Source organism: Heterocephalus glaber, unplaced genomic scaffold (genome assembly GCF_053883595.1).
Source record: "Heterocephalus glaber isolate CG9 unplaced genomic scaffold, H.glaber_assembly_v1.0 deba00001744, whole genome shotgun sequence".
NCBI classification, from domain to species: Eukaryota; Metazoa; Chordata; class Mammalia; order Rodentia; family Bathyergidae; genus Heterocephalus; species Heterocephalus glaber.
The window spans coordinates 562,330-581,698 of record NW_028258450.1 but is presented as its reverse complement, the minus strand read 5'-3'; the positions used below and the strand labels follow the sequence as shown (position 1 = coordinate 581,698).

The following is a 19,369-nucleotide window of genomic DNA, read 5'->3' as shown; positions in this document are numbered from 1 at the left end:
GCCGGGCCTCCAAACCATCCAATGCCGGGCGTGCTCCTCTCTGGGTCCCGCCCCCTGAGCAATCCTGGCCCAGCTCCGGAGCCGGGCCCCGCCCCTGGCCGCTAGGACCCAAGGCCTGGCTTCGCCCCCTCGCACGCATTAAAGAGCCCCGGGCTAACAAAGATTCAGCCCTGTAGGCAGCAAAAAGCGTCGTTCGGACAGGACTTGTGGGGAGCCCCGTGGACATCATTTCAACCGGAAGCCTCGTTCTTCTCTGTGCCAGTGTTTAGCCTCGCTATCCCACTCACCTTCCCACAGAGGGATCCCCTAGAAAGCAGCCCAGCTCGACCACTGGGAGGAGGGGCGGGACCAGCACTGGAGGCGTGGCTGTGCCTGGGGGCCTTGGGGAAAGAAACCCCGCCCCTCCCCCTCCCCATTCTAGTTCTTCCATTGCTCAGATCTTTTTTTTTTTTAATTTTGGTGGGATTGGGCATCAAACCCATGGGCTCTCTACCACCGAGGTATATCCCTATGCTTTTTCTTTTGTTGAGACAAGGACTTGCTATGTAGCTAAGACTGTCATAGAACTCTTAATCCTTCTGTCTCAGCCTCCTGAGTAGCTGGAATTACAGGCGTGAGCCACTAAACTCAGCTCTCCTGGGTTTGTTTTTCTCTCTCTGCTCTCTTCCCCCTAACAGAATGAGAGAAGCCAGAAGGGAATGCCTGAGCTTGCTCACTAGCTTCGGGCTATGGGCTGGCAAGTGGGGAGGAGTGGAAGTAGATGGAGTGGATGTGGCTGGGAAAAGGCAGGAAGTAGTAGGCCTGAGAAGCAGCCTCATTAGCTGCTGCTGCTTGGTGCAGGTGTCCCTTGAGACTGGGATCTGGAATACTAGAGAAACAACTCTTTACTCTGCATCCCGAAAGCAGGCTCGAACTCTCCTCCTTTTCTTGCCAAAGCATACAACCAGCACTGGCACTGAGACATTAACACCTCTGGTCACTTCAGCTCTTTGAGGGTTGGCCCAGCCTTCCCAGGGCCGGACAGGCCTCTGGGCAGAGAGAAAAGATTTGCTTACCCTCCAGACTATGGCCTAATAGGTGCCCTTTGCTTCAGAATTGGGGCTTTGTTGTTTCCCCCTTTCAGGCTACTCAATAGGTAATTCCTAATTTCATCAATAAACTTGTATTTTCTCTTCTCCACTGCAAGGGTTTTGAGCCTAGAAAAGGAAGATTAGGGCCTGAGTGCCACAGAGCTGGAGCCTGCAACCCCAGGGTCACAATGCCTGCTTCAGAAGAGCCCCAGGAGGTGCCAGAGCCTCGGGCTCATCACTCTCTGACACTGCTCCCACCCATCCTTGCCTTTGTACACCCCCTCTACCAGGGTCCTCCTTCCGGAAAACCCAGACACCAAGTCCATTCTGCCTGGCTCAACTGAGACTCCCTGTGGAGGCAGCTGGCTGGGGAGCAAGTGTCTTCCCAGAAGCAGAGATCAGACCTGGTCGACTCAGAGATCCTGAATTCCCCAGATGTTCAGCCTTGTCTGCGAGGAAACTCGGAAGGGTAAGGTCCACCCACACTCAGCACTGTGCTGCTGTGTCACCCTTGAGCTCGTACTTGGTCAGATTTTGTGTGTGGATGAATGAAAAGTGGGAGGAGGGCAGCAGTCCTGGTTTCCTAGTCCCTTGCCCAGAGCTCTTTCCTATTTCTATTTGATGTTACCCAAATCCTTTGTAGAAAGGCAGCCCTGGGTAGGGGAGAAAGACCCAGGCTTAAATCCTGAGCTTGACACTTCCTAATGGATGGCTTTGTGCAAGATCCTTCTTTTTCTTTAAAATGGGAATGTTGATTGTTATACAAAAACTGGAGATGTTGATATTTATCTCACAGGGTTTTTGAAGGATAACCTGAGCTAACCTGTTGTATAAAAAGTTCTTAGTATTTCTTGAATGAGTGCATTACTGTCCCCGGGAGGGTGCATTTCCTCCAGGGTCGGACTCACCTTTGTCTGGGTAGCACCTGCGATCCTGGGCAACAGTCTTCCTACATAGTAACCTTCCACCACATCCTGGCATTTTTTCAGAACCAGGTTTCCTTTGGGAGGCTGGCTTCACTCCTGGAGTCACTGTTCCACATCTCATGGCTGGAGGATCTTTCTCTGAAGATGGCGTAACATCTGATTCTGAGTCTGAATCTGTGATCCATTCAAAAAATGCCTTCCACTCATGGGCTGATCGCTGTACAGATAGTTCGTGAAGTCTTGTTAGAAATCCCCACACTGTCAAAGATCCTCCCTTGGACTTGGCTTGCTGGACTGGAGGTGTTTGCTGGGTCTTGGGGGCTGACTGTTCAGGTCTCTTTTGGGATGTAGACTCCATCTGGGCAGGTCGCCCATTTCTGGGTCCAGATATTTCCTGGGCTATCGGTGCTAATTCAGCTTTTTGAGCAAGAGATAGCTCTGTTGACCCAGGTCCTGGCTGGGCTACATCTCTCTGTCACAGTTCTGGTTCCTGTTGAGTTGTAGGCACTTTTTCTGGACCAGGTCCCTGCAGTGAGGCAGCTTCCTGTTGACTGAAGTACACCCTGTGGGTCGGGGGTGATTGCTTTGGGGCAAGACATTTCTGGTGCAATGCAGATTTTTGTTAGGTTCTAGGTTCCTGCTGGGATTCCATTTCATGTTGGATGAAAGGCTTCTGCTGGGTGAGAGGTCTTTGCTGTGATGCAAACTCCTGCTGGGTACTGGATTGCTGCTGAGTTTTCCATTCTGGTTGGGCTGTGGGTCTTTTTTCTGGCCCAGACTGGGGCTCGGTTAGAGGTCTCTGGTCTAGCTCAGCTTCCCGTCCTGGCCTGGACACTGACTTAGAGCCTGGCTCCATGGGCGTCATTTCCCTCAGGGCAAATGCTGATGCCACAGGCTTCATCCTTCTGAATTCCCCTGGGCCGCCCTCTTCACAGTCTTGTAATGTCGCCTCCCTTTGCAGTCCTGTCCTCCATCCTGGCACCCCTGGTCTTCCTTTTTAAGACAGGTGGCTGATGGTTGCCCTCCACCCCTGTGCCAACAGATGCCCTCTGTGACTTCCACTTTGGGAAGAGGGCCTAGGACTAGGAGGAGGCTGTGCGCCCTGTGCTGTCACCAGAAGGGATGGGCTTGGCCTCTTGTGTCATAAAGAGGGCCCCACCCTTCTCACCAGTCAGTTAAAATGCTCCTGTCCCTTAGGAAACCATCCCAATTTGGTCTTCTGTTTCATTTGGGAAGACAGAAGCCCGTTCTGAATGAGTGCTCCTTTTTTTTTCTCCTCACCCCTTCTGATGTTTGGGAAAAGGGTTAGAGAGGGACAGAGTCTCTATACTTGTAATATTTTTTCCCTCTTTACTCATTACTACAACTGGTTGCCAATTTAATCTCTTTGTATTGTCACTGATCACTTCACACTGGTGCTAAAAAAAAAAAAAAAAAAAAGGCGATGTCCTCCTGTTTTTATGGCTGGAAGCCTTTAAAGACATTTGAGATTCTTCAATATCTTCTGTACTAGTTTGGGAACCTACAGACTACAATTACTAATGATGATAATGATAGAGATAGCAATCATAAATACTGAAGGCTGCCTACATGCTAGGAAACTGTGACAGTTTTTTAATTATATAATTTTTCATAAGACAATATCTGATTCATTGCTATGCCTGCTTTCTTTGCCCCACCTAGCTCTTGCCTCAGAAAGGTTTGTTGAATGAAAATAAAAAAGGTGGGAATGGGCATGTGGCTGTAATCCTAGCTATTCAGGAGGCTGAGGCAAGGCAGATAGCCAGAGCAATTTAGTAGACTCTTGTCTCAAAAGAAAACAAAAAGGGCTCGGGATGTAGCTCAGCACTCCCTGGGTTTCAGTCCTCCGTAACCCCCCACCCTACCCCGACCCAGAAAAAAAAAAAGAGTAAGAAGTTGGGCAGTGGAGAAAGAGTAAAGGTCTTGGGAGAAATATATCTAGACTCTGGGTTGGATTTGGAGTGAGCAGGGCAAAGTGGATCATGTGGATTGAATGTGAATTGTTAGGCACCATTTAAAAGAAATGAATTTGACCCTATTATGTTTAGAAACTTTTATTGACTTCTGTTTGTTACTTTTCTTGATTATTTAAGGTCAAGTCAGACCAGCTAGGAGGATGGGTTTTCTAGTCTCTTTCAGGTAACTGGGTAATTAAAGCTTAAAGCAAGGTAAGAGGAGGGCACAGGAAAAGACAGAAGAAAACAGTAGAAGGAGCAATAATCAAGGTGATGTTGGGAAAAGTGCCTTTAGGGCACAGGATTGACCTAGGGAGTGCGACAGGGAGTGGAGAGAGGAAGGGTGTGCTCTAGGAGTGCTTGCTGCCTTTTGGACAGGTTTGAGTTTTTGAAGGTTTCTGTTCAGAGCCCCTACAAAGGCAGAGCTAAGCTCGCTAGTTGACATCGTTTGAGAAATTCTTGGCAGGCTTGCAAGTGCTTGTTTGGCTTCTTGTGGTGCCTGCGGTGTCCTAAGGTACAAATAAAGGGGAAGCTAGTGTTAAAAAACTTTAAAAATTTAATGTTGACAAGAGCTTTAAAATTATAATAGTAAGATTTGTCTAGTAGAAAAAACTAAAATTAAAAACATACAATAAAAAGTAAAAGCTTTTCTACCAACCCCCTGTCAATACTGTTACACATTCTTACAAATCTTTTTGTATATAAACATAATAGTTTACTTTAAAAAAACAAGACAAGCCTAGCATGGTGGCACACGCCTGTAATCCCAGCACTCTGGGAGACTGAGGCAGGAAGATTGAAGGTTCAAGGCCACCCTGGGCTACATGGTGAGTTTGAGGTCAGCCTGTAACACATAGCAAGACCTTGTCTCCAAAGTCCAACAAAATGAAACAAAAAATAAATAAATAACATAAAAAGAGATTATACTTGTATTGCTTTGGCCAGCACCTTGAACAAATCTTTTATTATTGCAAAATACTATCCATCTATAGAAAATCAGGAAAACATAGGTGTGGAGGTAGAACTCTCAGGAATGGGGTCAGTGGGTAGCACCTTTAGAGGGGAACAGAAGGAGCTAGGTCCTCCCTTCTGTCATGTGCGGGCACAAGTAGCATCATCTGTAAACCAGGAAGTGGGCCCTGAATCTACCGGTAACTTGACCATGGACTTTCCAACATCCAGAACTATGAGAAATACATTTCCATTGTTTATAACTACTCCATCGCTGATACTTTGTTACAGCATCCTAAATTAACTAAGACAGTGCATGAAATCATACTACAGCTCTTCTCTTGTGTCTTTTGGTCAGTTTTAGGGCAGTTATGAGCAATGCTGTTATGAAGTTGTTGCATATGTCTCCTGGTGTGGATAAGCATTCCTTTTGAGTATATACATAATAGTGTAATTGCTTGGTCATATGGTACACATAGCTTAAACTTTACTAAGTAACTGCCAACACTTTTGCAATGTGATTTACCATTTACACTTCCATTGACAGCATATGAGAGTTTCTCTATTCCTTGGCAATGCTTGGTATTGTCAGACTTAAAATTTTTTTTTCCTGGTACTGAGGATCGAACTCAGGACCTTGTGCTTGTGAGGCAGGCGTGGTGCCACTGAGATAAATCCCTGGCCCCTAAAATCTTTTGTCAATTTGATGATTGTTTAATGACAATGTCATTTTGGTCTCCTTTTTTGGTCTTTTATTTATTTAATTTTGGGAGGATACAAGATCTCACTATGTAGTTCAGGTTGGCCTTTGAACTCACTGTGTAGCCCAGGCTGGCCTCAAACTTGAAGCGATCCTCCTGCTTCAGCCTCCCAATGCTTATTAGCTAGTTGGCTTTTTAAGTGGCTATTCAAGTGTTTTGTCTATTTGACTGTTGTATCGCTTGCCTTCTCACTTACTGACTTGTAGGGATTCTTTATATAATCCTAATACTAATCCTTTGTAGGTTGTATGTCACAGTTATCTCTTCCTCTGTAGCTTGTCATTTTTTTTTTTTTTAAATACAAGGTCTTGCTCTGTAGCCCAGGCTGGCCTCAAACTCTTTGTCCTCGTACCTCAGCCTCCCAAGTGCTGGGGTTACAGGTGTGGAACACCCCAGGCTAAGGAAGGCTTTTCTCTTGAAACTTACTGATTTTCTTCACATTGACCTTGGGGTGATCACAGGGACATCGCTTCTTTGGCAGCCTGGGCACTGTCATAAGTTTTCTTCTAGGGACTCTCAGGAACCAATCTGAAATAACAGGTTAGATAACAGGGGTTGTTGGTATGTTTGTTTGTTTTGTTTTCCCAGGAACTGGGGATCAAACTCCGGACTTTGCGCTTGCCAGGCAGGCGCAGTACCACTGAGCTACATCCCCAACCCAGATGTTAGCATGTTTGAAAGAAGGGAGTGGGGCAGGGCCTTGTCATCTTCTGGGTCTTCTGGTACTGCAATGGATGTGAAAAGGGCGACCCGAGAGCAGCGGAGACAGCCAGCTGTGTGAATACTAGGACTTCTGAGGTGTTTTTCCTGAACTCTACAGGGCAAGGATTTGGTGGCAAGTTTAGAGGGGGCACTGGGATATCGCTGAGGAAACCGAAGAATGAAGAGAGGCCTAGGTGTTATCTTTCTAGGGCTGCTTTACCTTGGGCAAGCCATCTAGCCTCCCGTTTAGTTTTTCCTGTGAGTAAAATAAGACTGAGAATAGGATCCAGGATGCTTTCAGAAGGCTAGGAAAAAGGCAGCCCTGGTCTTCGGGGGAAAGGGAAAGGGGGCGGGGACAGTTTGAGATCTAGTTGTGAATCCTCCAGATCCTGAGGGAATCTAGTTCTTGTCTGAAACTCGGAAAGAAAGCAGCCGTGGGTGCTGCTGGTGCTGGCCTGTTGCGGTCAGCTCTCACGGCAGATGCGTGGGTCCACCATTGTTGTGGATTCGGAGTGACTGACCTTTGCACTCGCATTCTTGGCCGCCTTCTTGGAGCCACCTCCCAGAAGCCTGGCGTTGGTCCCTGTGGCCTCTGGCGACCCCTGTTGAGAGGAAACAGGTTACTCCCAGGCACTGGAAAGGGAAGGAAGGGGCCGACAGAAAAGGTCTGCTGACTGCGCTGGTTCTGTTTCACCTGCTCTTTTACCTGGAGGATCTAGGGTATTTCTGGAGAGGAGCATTTTAAATGGATAAGGAGTTGAGGTTTAAAATTTAGCCTAAAGGAAAGCTTAGCTGAAGGTAGGTGGAGAAAGAATGGCTTTTGAATGGAAGAAAGGATAGAAGGTGGGGGGTTACCAAGACTCTAACTCTTCCCCTGAGACCCACATTAAAATACTTTTTTTTTTTTTTAAGTCCTTGCGCTTGCACAGCAGGTGGCAAAACCACTGAGCTAAATCCCCGGCCCAATATTAAAAGACTTATGACTTAAGGAATGGGAGCAAGGAGCATATTATTCCACAAATCAAGATTTCCACCTGACATCCAAGTTGCTGTATTTGAATCCACAATCCTAGTTCAACTCTAGGAGGATGTTATTTATGTTTCTTCCTCTGGAACAAATACATTCTTTTTTGGCTTTTACCCAAGCCTAGTTTATGCCTAAAAGATTGTTTTTGGGTCTTGCTGTACTGTTTAGGCTGTCCTTGAACTCCTAGGCCCTGGTAATCCTCCTGCTCCAGCCTCCCAAGTAGCTGGGACTACAGGTGGCCGTCACTGCACCTGACTCTAAAATATTTTTGTGATGATCAAGGATGACAGCATAGAGATTTGAGGTTCTCACACTAAAATTGGGCCCACATGACACCTCTATTTATAGTTGTTTCTGATATTTCTTGTCGTAATCACTTATTCCTTTCACATGGTTCCCACTGTATTTTAATGGAGCTCAGAGTCTTCCTCCAACTATAGTTTATGGTTTGAAATTTATTATGGACTAGACTGTCTGCACATGTTAAAGCCCTAACTTCTAACACATCAGAATGACTGTATTTGGAGACAGGGTGATTAAGATGTGATTAATTTAAAATGGGGCATGGGCTGGGGATTTAGCTCAGTGGTTCCGCCTCCTGCCTTGCAAGTGCAAGGTCCCGAGTTCCATCCCTGGTACAAAAGAAAAGGGGCGGGACCCTCTCCTGTCTGACTGATGTCTTTAAAAGAAGACGAGATTTGGTCACACAGAAAAGTCCCTCAGGATGTGTGAACACAGAGAAACAATGATGTGAGGATACAGTAAGAAGGTATACGAACTTAATGTTTGTTTGGTTTTTTTTTTTTTTTGATACCAGGGATCAAACTAGGGACCTTGCACTTTCGAGGCAGGTGCCGGAACCACTGAGCTAAATCCCTGGCACGAACTTAATGTTTGTGCCTCCTAAAATCCTTATGTTGAAATATTTAAAAAATTTTTTATTTTTGTTAGTACATGTCTGCAGTACCTAATGAGTACGCTCATCGTGGGGGGCTGGTACATGCACGTAGCGCATCTTAATTCTTTCTTCCCACTCTGTCCCCCTTCATCTTCCCTCGCTGCATTTCTTGGTACTCTTTCTTCTTGCAAAAGATCTATCTCCCTATTTTCTATTGTCTATATTTTGTTTTGCTCTTTATTTATATTTTGGGTTTCTTGTATTTAAGCTTGTGTGTCTGTTTCATCGCACTTAACATTATGGTCTTAAGGTGCATCCATTTCCTTACAAATGACTCACATTTATCCTTCTTTATGGCACAGTAGTACTCCACTGTGTATAAAATACCACGTTTTCTTTGTCTACTCATCTGTTGATGGACATATAGGCCACTTCTAAGATTTAGCTATTATGAATTGTGCTGCTATAAACATGGGTATACCTGTATCACTGTCATATGATGTCTTTAACTTTTTCAGGAAGGTCCCTGGGAGGGGAATAGCTGAGGCTATTTTTAGTTTTTGAGGTGTCTCCATACTGAATTCCATAGTGGCGGTACTACCTACATTTCCACCAACAATGTAGAAAGTTTTCTTTTTCCTGGCAACCTTATCACCATTCATTATTATTTGATGTTTTGGTGATAGCTATTCTTTATGGATTAAGATGGAATATTAATATTGCTTTCATTTGTATTTCTTGAATGGTCAGAGATGCTGAACATTTTTAATGTATTTATTGGTCATTTGTACTTCTGAAAAGTATTCATTTAAGTTGCCCATTTTTTGACTGGGTCTTTTAACTTGGAGGGGTCTAATTTTTTTAGGGTTCTTTTTTTCAAGGGCGTGCCAGCGATCGAACTCAGGACTTTGTGCCTTGTGAGGCAGGTGCAGTGCCACTGAGCTAAATCCCGGCCCTTTAGGGGTTTTTTGATACAGGATCTCACTATGTAGTTCAGGGTGGCCTCAAACTCACAGTGATCCTCCTGCCTCAGCCTCCCAAGTGTTGGGATTACAGGAATGTGCCACCATGTTCAGATGATGGGGTGGGGTGTCTAATTTTTTTGAGTTCTTCATGTATTTTAGATAATAGTCCTCTGCCTAAGGAATAACTGGCAAAAAATTTCCCCCATTCTGTAGGTTGTTTTTTCACTCTTGGTTGTTTCATTTGCTGTGCAGAAGCTTTTTAGTTTAATATAATCCCATTTGTTGATTTTTAACATTACTTCTTGAGCAATCAGAGTTCTGTTTAAGAAAGTCCTTGTCTATGCCTATGTCTTCAAGTATTTTACCTATTTTATCTTCCAGCAGATTATTTCTGTTTTAAAATTTAGATTGCTGATCCATTTTGATTTTAGTTTAGTGCATGGTGAGATATATGGGTCTATATTCAATCTTCTCCATGGGGATAGCCAGTTTTCCCAGCACCATTTGCTAAAGAGGCTGTCTTTCCTTCAGTGAATGTTTTTGGCTCCTTTGTCAAAAATCAGATAGCTGGATGTGCCCGGGGTTGTTTCTGAATCCTCTATTCTGTGCCTTTGATCCGCAGGTCTGCTTTTGTGCAGTACCATGTTGAAATCTTAACCCTCAATGTGATAGTATTAGAAAAGGGGCCTTTGGGAGGCCATTGGGTTGTGAAGGTGGAGCCCGGATTAGTGGGATTAGTGCCCTAACCAAGGGACCCCAGAGCACTCTCTTCTCTCCCATGTGAAAATGCAAGAAGTGGGCTGTGTCCAGGCTGCAAGAGACTCCTTGCAGAAACCCAGTGCTGCTGACCCTCTGAGCTCAGAAATCCCACCTCCAGAGCAGTGAGATACCTTTTTGTTGTTCATAAGCTACTGTCTGTGGCGCTTTGTAATATCAGCCCAAACAAAGACAGCAGCTATTTGCAAACCATGGACAGAGGCCCCCACACCTGCACTCCAGCACACCTGCCGGCAACCTTAGATTTCCAGCCTCCAGAACCGTGAGAAAATACATTTTTGCGGCTTAAGCCACCCAGTCTCAGCTATTCTCTTGTGACAACTCTAGCAAACTAAAACGAAGTCTTTCTCCTTCGGAATACTTAGAACTAATTGTGTAGTCCTCATTCAGCAACAAAGTTCCTGTTGAGTAATGGGCATTTGGCAAATACTTGTTCAATAAGTAGACAAACAAGTTATTTGGAGCAGGCCCTGAGAAGACATGTGGCCAGACTTCCCAGACTCGTGCCCCTTCTGCACACAGATGGGGGTGGGGGTGTTGCTTCATTTCTCCAAGTGCGAGTTTTCAAATGTTCTCGTGTGCTGTTTTGAGAGCTGTTAAAATAATTTAAACAAGTGGAGCCCCTGCCAATGGAATTTTTCAAATATTTTACTCTTATGTGACCTCTCCTTCTTCTTCCAGAAAAAAGCCACAAAATATTAGGGTGAAAAGCAAACTTGGAAATTACTTAATTGAATCTCTTAATTGAGAAGGTTTTTCATTCTTTTTTTTTTGGCACAGGGGATCGAACTCAGGACCTTGTGCTTTGTGAGGCAGGCAGCGGAACCACTGAGCTAAATCCCTGGCCCTTTCATTCTAAGTATAATACAAATATTCTAGAGAAAATCTTGAAGGTACAACAAATAACTCATTGTTCTTACTAACTGTTGGTATTTTGGGATACCTGTGTATGCTTCTCTTTATGTAGTGATAATCACAGTATGTGAACAATCTTATATATTTTTCTCCCTGCTTCACAAAGGATATTACTATGTCATTTTTTTTTTTTTTTTGGTACCGGGGATCGAACTTGGGTCATTGTGCTTGCATAGCAAGCAGCGAAACCACTGAGCTAAATCCCCGGCCCTACTATGTCATCTTCATCATTGACTTTTTATTCCAGTACTGGGGGTTAAATCCAGGGCTTTTGTACTGAACTACATCCCCAGCCCTTTGTTAGTTTTTAAAGATTTTGAGACAGGGTCTTCCTAAATTGCTGAATTACAATGGACTTGAGCCTGTGATCCCTCTGCCTCAGCCTCCCAGAGGGGCAGATTACAGGTGTTTGCCTCCATGCCTGGCCATAACAGATATTTTTAATGACTGTATCGTACTCCCAGTAAGTATAGTCTAAATTATTTAAGTGTTTTCCTATTGCTGAATATTTGGATTGTCTTATTTTTATTTTATTTATTTATTTATTTATTTATTTATTTTTTGGTACCGGTGATTGAACTTGGGTCCTTGTGCTTGCGAGGCAGGCGGTGGAACCACTGAGCTAAATCTCTGGCAGATTGTCTTATTTTTAGATACTGATAAAGTTCTTTGTTATGTAGCTGTCTTCCAAATTTTGTATGATTTTCTTAGAAAAATAGAATTACTGGTCAAAAGTTAAGAATAGTTCTTATATTTATTGATATTATTATCAAATTGCTTTCAAAAGGACGATATTAATTGATTAAATCACTGTCCTATATTTTCAGATGAGGAAACTGAGGCCCAGAGAGAGTAAATGAAATGCCCAAGTTCACCAAGGTAATGGTGACATCTCTAAGAATTAAACTCAAATCCAAGATCCTTAGTCTCTTGTTCTTTCTGCAACCCCACCTGACCCTCATTTAATTGATGGAAATGAAAGTGAAGCTTCGTGCTACTGTAGTACTGTCTCCCAGACTTCAGACATTTATAGACCACCTATGACTTTTTTCCTACAGCTTTTGTAGGCTCCACTGTTACTCACCTCATACTTTGCCCTTTTAAGTTTATTTTGCAGAACAGTTGTTCTTTTTTTTTTTTTTTGGTACCGGGGATCGAACTTGGGTCCTTGCGCTTGCGCAGCAGGCAGCGAAACCACTGAACTAAATCCCCAGCCCAGTTGTTCTTTTTTTTTCTGTAGTGGGGATTGAACTCATCAGGACCCTGTGCTTGCCAGGCAGGCACGGTGACAAAACAGCTGTTCTTATGTGATATTATCTGTGAAATTACAGGCTTGATGTATGCTTAGATGTTTTTCTTTTTCAGTACCAGGGATTGAACTCAGGTCCTTGTGCTTGCAAGGCAAGCAGTGGAACCACTGAACTAAATCCCCGGATGCTTAGATGTTTTTCTGACATGTATGAAAGTAAACATAACTATTAAAGTGAAACATGCAAATTTATATTCCACCTAAAATTGCGTTTGGGAACCACTGATACAGTGGAATAAACACGGACTTTATATCTAAGGAGATCTGGGGTTAACTACTTGCTCTGTCACCTAATTATATAGTCTTAGACAAGTCACTTAGTGTCCTCAGTTCTCGGTTCCCTGATTTGTGTTTTGAGACAGAATCTCGCAGTGTAGTTCAAGCTGACCTTGAACTCATTCTGTAGCCCAGGATGGTCTCAAACTCACTATCCTCTTGCCTCTGCCTTGTGCTGGGATTGCGGGCCTGCGCCATCACACTGCCTTTCCCTGATTTGTAAAATGAGGATAGGAATAGCCACCTTGCAGAACTGTGAGGAATAAATGCAGTACTGTGAGTGCCCAGTGACCAGACAGGTGTTCAGTATTGCTGGTTATTATTGTGGTTATTACTGTGGTCTAGTTATTTCTGAGGACTGTGTCTACACTGGAATATAGGCTTGTGGTTTTCTGCTCATATGAACTTGTTAGGACTTCCAGTACATCTATATTATTTTGACTTCCTAGTTCTACCACACATTTGCTTTGTGATTTTTGGACAATTTGCTTAACTTCTCTATTCCCTAATTTACCTACCAGTAGTTTTTTTTTTTTTTGGTACCAGCGATTGAACTCTGGACCTTGCGCTTGGAGGCAGGTGGCAGAACCACTGAGCTAAATCCCCGGCCCGCCTACCAGTAGTTTTTTTGTTTTTTGGGTTTTTTTGGTACCGGGGATCGAACTCCTGTCCTTGTGCTTGCTACCAGTAGTTTTTAAAGTATAGCTACTAGTAGGAGAGTATGTATGTTATTTTCTAGCTCTGTTCCACTAGGGGGCCTAGAAGCGCTGCACTTACAGTACTAGCAAAGGGCACATTTAGCAGTTGTGGTTTGTAAATAGCATTCTCCACCAAAGGAACTAGGGCTCCCTGGAGAAATAACTGGTTCCAGGGCTGGGGCAGTAAAGTAAAAGATGAGCCTGGAACACCTTTTAGTGTCAGAAAATAAGGAACTGCTCAAATAGTGATGAGGGTATTAAAAGGTCACAGAAGCCAACTTGAAGGAGCTCCCAATGGGCAATTTAGAGACAATATGAACAACACAATAAATAATGATAATAATGAATTATACCTCATAAGTATACATGAGTCCATTTTGATATAGATAATTGAATAAATAACAAAAGGAGAAAGAATAGCTCTTTTTATAGTAAAATTCCAGTTAATAAATGTAGAAAGGCCAGGGATGTAGCTCAGTGGCACTGCGCCTGCCTGGCAAGCTCAAGGTCCTGAGTTCAATCCCTGGTACAGAAAAAAAAAATGTAGAAAGAATAATTAAATAGAAAAATCACTATTTGGGTAATGCTACAGTAATAACTGTTAGCAAGAGTTATTAATAAATTCTAAAACTTAATGGTTAGCTGGGTATGGTGGTGCATGCCTGTAATCACAGCACTCGAGAGGCTGAAGCAGGAGGATTGCCTGAGTGTAAGGCCAGGCTGGGCTAATAGTGAGTTCAAGGCCTGTCTCAAAAACAAAACGGGGACAGGGATTTAGCTCAGTGGTTTCCCCGCCTGCTGCGCAAGTGCAAGGTCCAGAGTTCAATCCCTGGTACCAAAAAAACCCCCAAAACCCCCCAAAACAAAATAACAAAACAGGGCCGGGAATTTAGCTCAGTGGTTCCGCCGCCTGCCTCCCAAGCGCAAGGTCCGGAGTTCGATCCCAGGTACCAAAAACAACAACAATAACAAAAAAAAACCAAAGCAAAACAAAAAACCACCTTAGTGGGTAAAAGTATAAGAAGCAGAATATTTTCAAAATATTAAAGTATCTCTTCTTGGCTGGGTGTGGTAGCGCATAATCCCAGCATTTGGGAGGCTAAGGCAGCAAGATCGCCACAAGTTTGAGGCCAGCCTGGGGTACATAGTGAGTACAAGGCCAGGCAGAACCAAGGCCAGAGAGACTCTGTCTCAAAAAACAAAAAAACAAAGCAAAACCAAAAAAACACCACCACAACAACCCTCCCAAACCCCAACAAACAAACACAAATAAACAAACAAGGTATCTCTCCACAAGATACAGGGAGAAAAATACAGTTGTAACTTTATAGACACCACCTTCACCAGTTAGCATCACCAGTAATGAGCCAGCGATGTCCTGGGCCTCCAGTACTGAGGATGTATCCCTTTGTGGTATTCTCACCCAAAATCCATTACCTGAACTTAATCAGGAGAAAATATTGGACAAACTCAAATTGAGCACATGCTACAAAGTATTTTGAAATTTTTTTTTCAGTCAAGATCATGGAAGATGAGGAAAGACTGAGAAACTACCCCAGATTGGAGGAGACTAAGGAGACATGGCAGTTTTATTTAGTGTGGGATCCTGGATTGCACTCTGGAGTAGAAAAAGGACATTATTTGGATGATTAACAAAATTTGAATGTTTGTGAATTAGTTACCCTTAGTGTACCAGTGCCAATTTCCTGGTTTTGATAATCTTGTTATGGTTATGTAAGATTATTTGAAACAAACCAGAGGAACAATATACTGGAACTCTATTTTTTTTTTTTTTTTTTTTTTTTTTGGTATCAAGGATCGAACTCTGGTCCTTGTGCTTGTGCAGCAGCCAGGCAAAGCCACTGAGCTAAATACCCGGCCCACTCTGACTATTTCTGCAACCTTTTTGAAAGCATGAAAAATAAAAACTTAAAAATATAAAGGTACACTAGATTTCTATGAGGACAAAATGAGATAATGCCATCCGTGTGGAGCACTTAGAACAATGCCCGAAACATGAGTTCTTAACACATGTCAGCTCTTATTAATAGTAATTTTATGATTAAGTGATATAAGTAGTGAATAATCTATTGTAAGTAATTTATTTCCTAATAGTCTCATATATTCTTAACTTTATTTTTTGACTGTTTCCCCTGTGAAAAGAATACTGTGGTGAGCACAGATGTAGTTATTTCTAGAGATAAAAAGTAAGATCAGATTTTATTTTGAGGATTGTTTTAGAGGGTGAGGGGGTGGTGTCATTTCCTCTGGTCGCTCATTGGCTCAAATTTATGCTGGCAAAACTGAACTCAGAAACTGCTCGCTGGGAAGCAAGGCTTGATTTCCACTGCTGCCCTTTCCAGGGCGCTTGTGATAGCGCCACCTGGCGACAGGGCTGCCCTTACCCAATTCATCATCCTTGGGCTTTAGGAGCTGTTTTACAAATTGGACTTCTTTTATTGAACACCTTGTAGATGCATGTTATAGATCATTTAATCTTTATAAGTCTATATGCTAATTGGTATTTTACTGACTTTTGAGATGATAAAACTGAGGTTCACAAAAGTTAAGTGACTTGTCCAGGTTTGCAAAGTGAATCCAGAGCCGGGTTTGGATCTAGGTCCCCTAACTGTAAGGCTGAGTCTAAATGTGTTGTTAAATTGGAGAACTATTAGCATAGAGGAATGATTCTCGAATAGGTGTCTGTCCCTGTCCCTCATTTGGCAATGTCTGGAGATATTTTTAGCTTTCTTGAGGGGAACTGTCATCTAATGGATGGAGGTTTTCTAGCTGCTGCTAAACATCTTACAATACACAGAATGGTCCCCTATGACAAAGAATAGTTCAGCCCCATGTGTCAGCAGAGTGGCTATTGAATCCTAGTGCTGAATCTTAAAAGGGCAAAATTTTGAACTTAGAAATGTGAGGACTTAGCTAATATTTACTGAGTAGTGTGCTGCATAGTGTGACGGCTGTAGAAACAATACACCAGTTTGTGCTGGCACGGAGGTCACACTCTGGAAAGGAAGGGGTTGGAGGCAGGAGAGCCTCCCCCTCTTTCAGTCTGAGACAAAAATACAACAAATGCAAAAGGCGAATCAAGCTAGGGCTGAGCATGCTCTGAGAAGGAGGCATGCGTGTCTGGTTCTGGCAGGGACCGAGGGAGGCTGTAGGGAGCAGCCAGGTTTTGAGCTGAATGTGTGAGCAGGGTTGAGCTGATGGGAACACACAGAACCCGTTCAGGGGACTGCACAGTCTACTTCATGTGGAGCATAGAGTATTGGTTAATGAGTAGGAAAAGTAGGTCGGGGCCAGAGCACTGAATCCATCTGAGGACTGAAGCCTTGGTGTCTGTCATAGTGTTGGAAAAGCTTTCCATTCCCGAGCAGTGGCCTGGGTCCTAGGGATGTGGGACTCAGCAGCTTCTGGGGCGGTCTCTAAAAAGGAGGGGAAGTTTGAAATTAGGATGGAGTAGGGTGGAACTTCTGATTTTAGGACCAAGTTGATGCTTTGTATGTAACAACCTGTTTCACCTCAAAGTAGCTCTTGGGGAGATGGTGCTCTTGAATAGGAATATATATGGGGATGATCTCTCTTCTGTGCATTATTTTGGAAAGATCAGGGCCACTTCTGCTGTGGTGAAAACCGGAGCGAATTTGGAACCACTGCCCAAGGCTGTTAGCACAGGGCTTGGTATGGCTTTGGGTCCATATCAGTATGGTCTGGCGACAGGATTTTTCTTATTATTACACGACCATTACATAGGATTAGAAACTGCTGGTGGCATGTGGCACCGGGGAAATTCATTACTGTTCTGGAGAGGGGGTTGAGGAGACAGTAAGATCAGCACATGCTGGTTGACCTAGCGCACACGCGTGTGTATTTCGCCAGCTATAGTTGCAGACCCCTTCACGTACAATATCTTTTGAACTCTCTCAACACACTTTAGTTTATGTACTGTTGCCTCCTTTTTCTAAATGAGGAAACCGGCACCGAGAAAGGCTATCTTGCCCCAAATCTTTGTAGCTCAAAGGGCTACACTTTAATGCATGTGTGGCCTGTTTTGCCACCATTTTTTTTTATCCCTTACCCCCTTCATAGAAAAATTAATCTTTTTTTTTGTACAGGGGATCGAACTCAGGTCCTTGCACTTGCGCAGCAGGCAGCAAAACCACTGAGCTAAATCCCCAGCCTGAAAAATTAATCTTTAAAAAATTTTTTTACCTGGATTTGGGCTGCTACAGACCATGGACATCAGCATTAGTGGCAGCAACAGAAGGAGGAAGGAGATTGTAACCTTCATGGTGGCTGTCAGTGCTGCTGCAAGTTCCTTGCAGTGTCTGAAATGCTCCCAGGCAGTGGCTCCTGGTTCCTGGGAATGGCTTACATGCGGTGGTTGGCTTAGTGGTCTGGGCTTTAATCCCAGCCCAGTGTTCTCATGAGAGGGCAAGAACAGGTGAGGTGACGCTGAGTTTGTTGTTAGCTAACAGACTGGACCAGGTGCTTTACGGGAATCTGGGAGGTGAAACTGATCAAACAAAAGAAACGCAGCATTCTTAAGAACTTAAGAAGTGACTGATCACTTGGCAGCCGTACTTGTTCCCTCCTGTCCTCCTTCTTGCCTCCCCACCCCTCCATGTGTTATGATTTCTCCCTCAAGACCTTTTTCTAGTTTAAATTTCCTTATATCTTTCACTGACGGTTTCTAGCAAGAAAGTGGCCACTACCGGTTGGCAGAAGAGAGAGGGACATGTCTGTTTCCCCTCTGTCCTTTCCACTTCATCCTTGGCAAAGAATGGCAAGAGTAATGCTACTGCTTGGACAGTGGCCCTGTCCTCACCTTGTTCCACCAACTCTGTAGCCATGTAAGGCTGCAGAAGGGCAGGATGAGGAGAGGGCAATTCTCCCTTGTTCAAAGCACTGCTCCCGGGCCCGTGGTAAAACCAAGCCTCCTCATGGTTCATTGGGAAGATGGCAATGGCTTTAAAGTGTGTTTTCCCAGGCAGCTGGGGCTTCTGCCACCAAACTTTGGTTGGAAACATCTCCAGGCAAAAGAAGAAAAGTAATAATACTTTAGTAAACACTAAGGGTTATTGTGTTAGCTTCCCATCACTGCAACGAAACACCTGAGATTATCAGCTCAGAAGAGGAGAGGTTTATTTTGGCTGATGGTTTTGCTCCATGGTCATCTGTTCCACATTGCTTTTGGGCCTATGGTGAAGCAGTGCATCATGGTAGGAGCACATGACAGAGGGAACTGTTTGCCTCATGGGAACCAGGAAGCAGAGACAGGAAGGGGGGAGGGTCTCAATATCCTCTTTAAGGGCACTGCTCTAATGGCCTAACTTTCTTTTAGTAGGCTTCATCTCCTGAAGGTTTCATCACTTCCCAATTACACTACAGGCTAGAGACTGAGCCTTTAGCATATGAGCCTTTTGGTGGCATTCAAGATCCAAACAACAGTCATGGAACATGAGCACTTATAAACTTGGTGTCTATCCCAGAGGCTTTAGAAATGTGTCAGAGAAAGAGCAGAGACTGGGTTTGACTGCTGGGTAATTCTGTGAGGGCTGAAGGGATAGTTAACAAGGAGTCCTTCCTGGAAGCCTCCAGGAAGGCATGAGAAAAGATGGTATGACTTAAAAGAGAAGGCACTGATCAACCTCTTTTTAATTTTTGTTAGGCTATTCCTAGTCTCTCAGTTTTCAAGATATCCTGGCCTATTGGCATATTGGAGAATTGTGCTAGGAGATGGAAGCTATTTTCAAGTTGAAGTCTTGGGTTTGGTCTGGGTTTGGTTTGATACAAACCACTGATACGCCTTCTTTCTGGAAAATTCTTTTTTTGGGAAAATTCTTAAAATGGACTCCATTTTCAGGATGGTTAAGCCTAACCAAGGAGATGCCATTCACTTCATAAATCCTATAGATAAAAGTGGAACCAACGTTCATTCAGAGGTAGCAGAGGTTCACTGAGGACTGAGAGGGACTCTGGCTTAGGTGGTACTTGAGCTCAGTCTCATAGGTGGGGTAGAATTTGGATTGGTGGAAGGCAAAGAAGATGGGAGAACAGAGGAGTGTGTTGTAAACTGGAGCTAATTGGATATTTGAGGGCAGGG

General features: G+C 43.9%; 1 protein-coding gene and 1 long non-coding RNA gene across 2 annotated transcripts; one reads left to right on the top strand and one right to left on the bottom strand.

Moving 5' to 3' along the window:
* Positions 1-122: 122 nt before the first annotated feature.
* Positions 123-11,788, top strand: LOC147821326 (uncharacterized). Its single transcript, XR_015447200.1, has 3 exons — positions 123-500; positions 1,361-1,539; positions 10,834-11,788. It is a non-coding gene; the product is annotated as an uncharacterized LOC147821326 (long non-coding RNA).
* On the bottom strand, positions 4,056-17,657 carry Cxcl17 (C-X-C motif chemokine ligand 17). The gene is made up of 4 exons (XM_004873008.4): positions 17,476-17,657; positions 6,908-6,988; positions 6,111-6,212; positions 4,056-4,481 (listed from the first exon to the last, which is right to left on the bottom strand). Exons 1-4 carry the CDS (start codon positions 17,552-17,554, stop codon positions 4,384-4,386), a joined length of 360 nt encoding a protein of 119 aa, XP_004873065.1. The 5' UTR covers positions 17,555-17,657; the 3' UTR covers positions 4,056-4,383.
* Between the last annotated feature and the right edge of the window lie 1,712 nt (positions 17,658-19,369).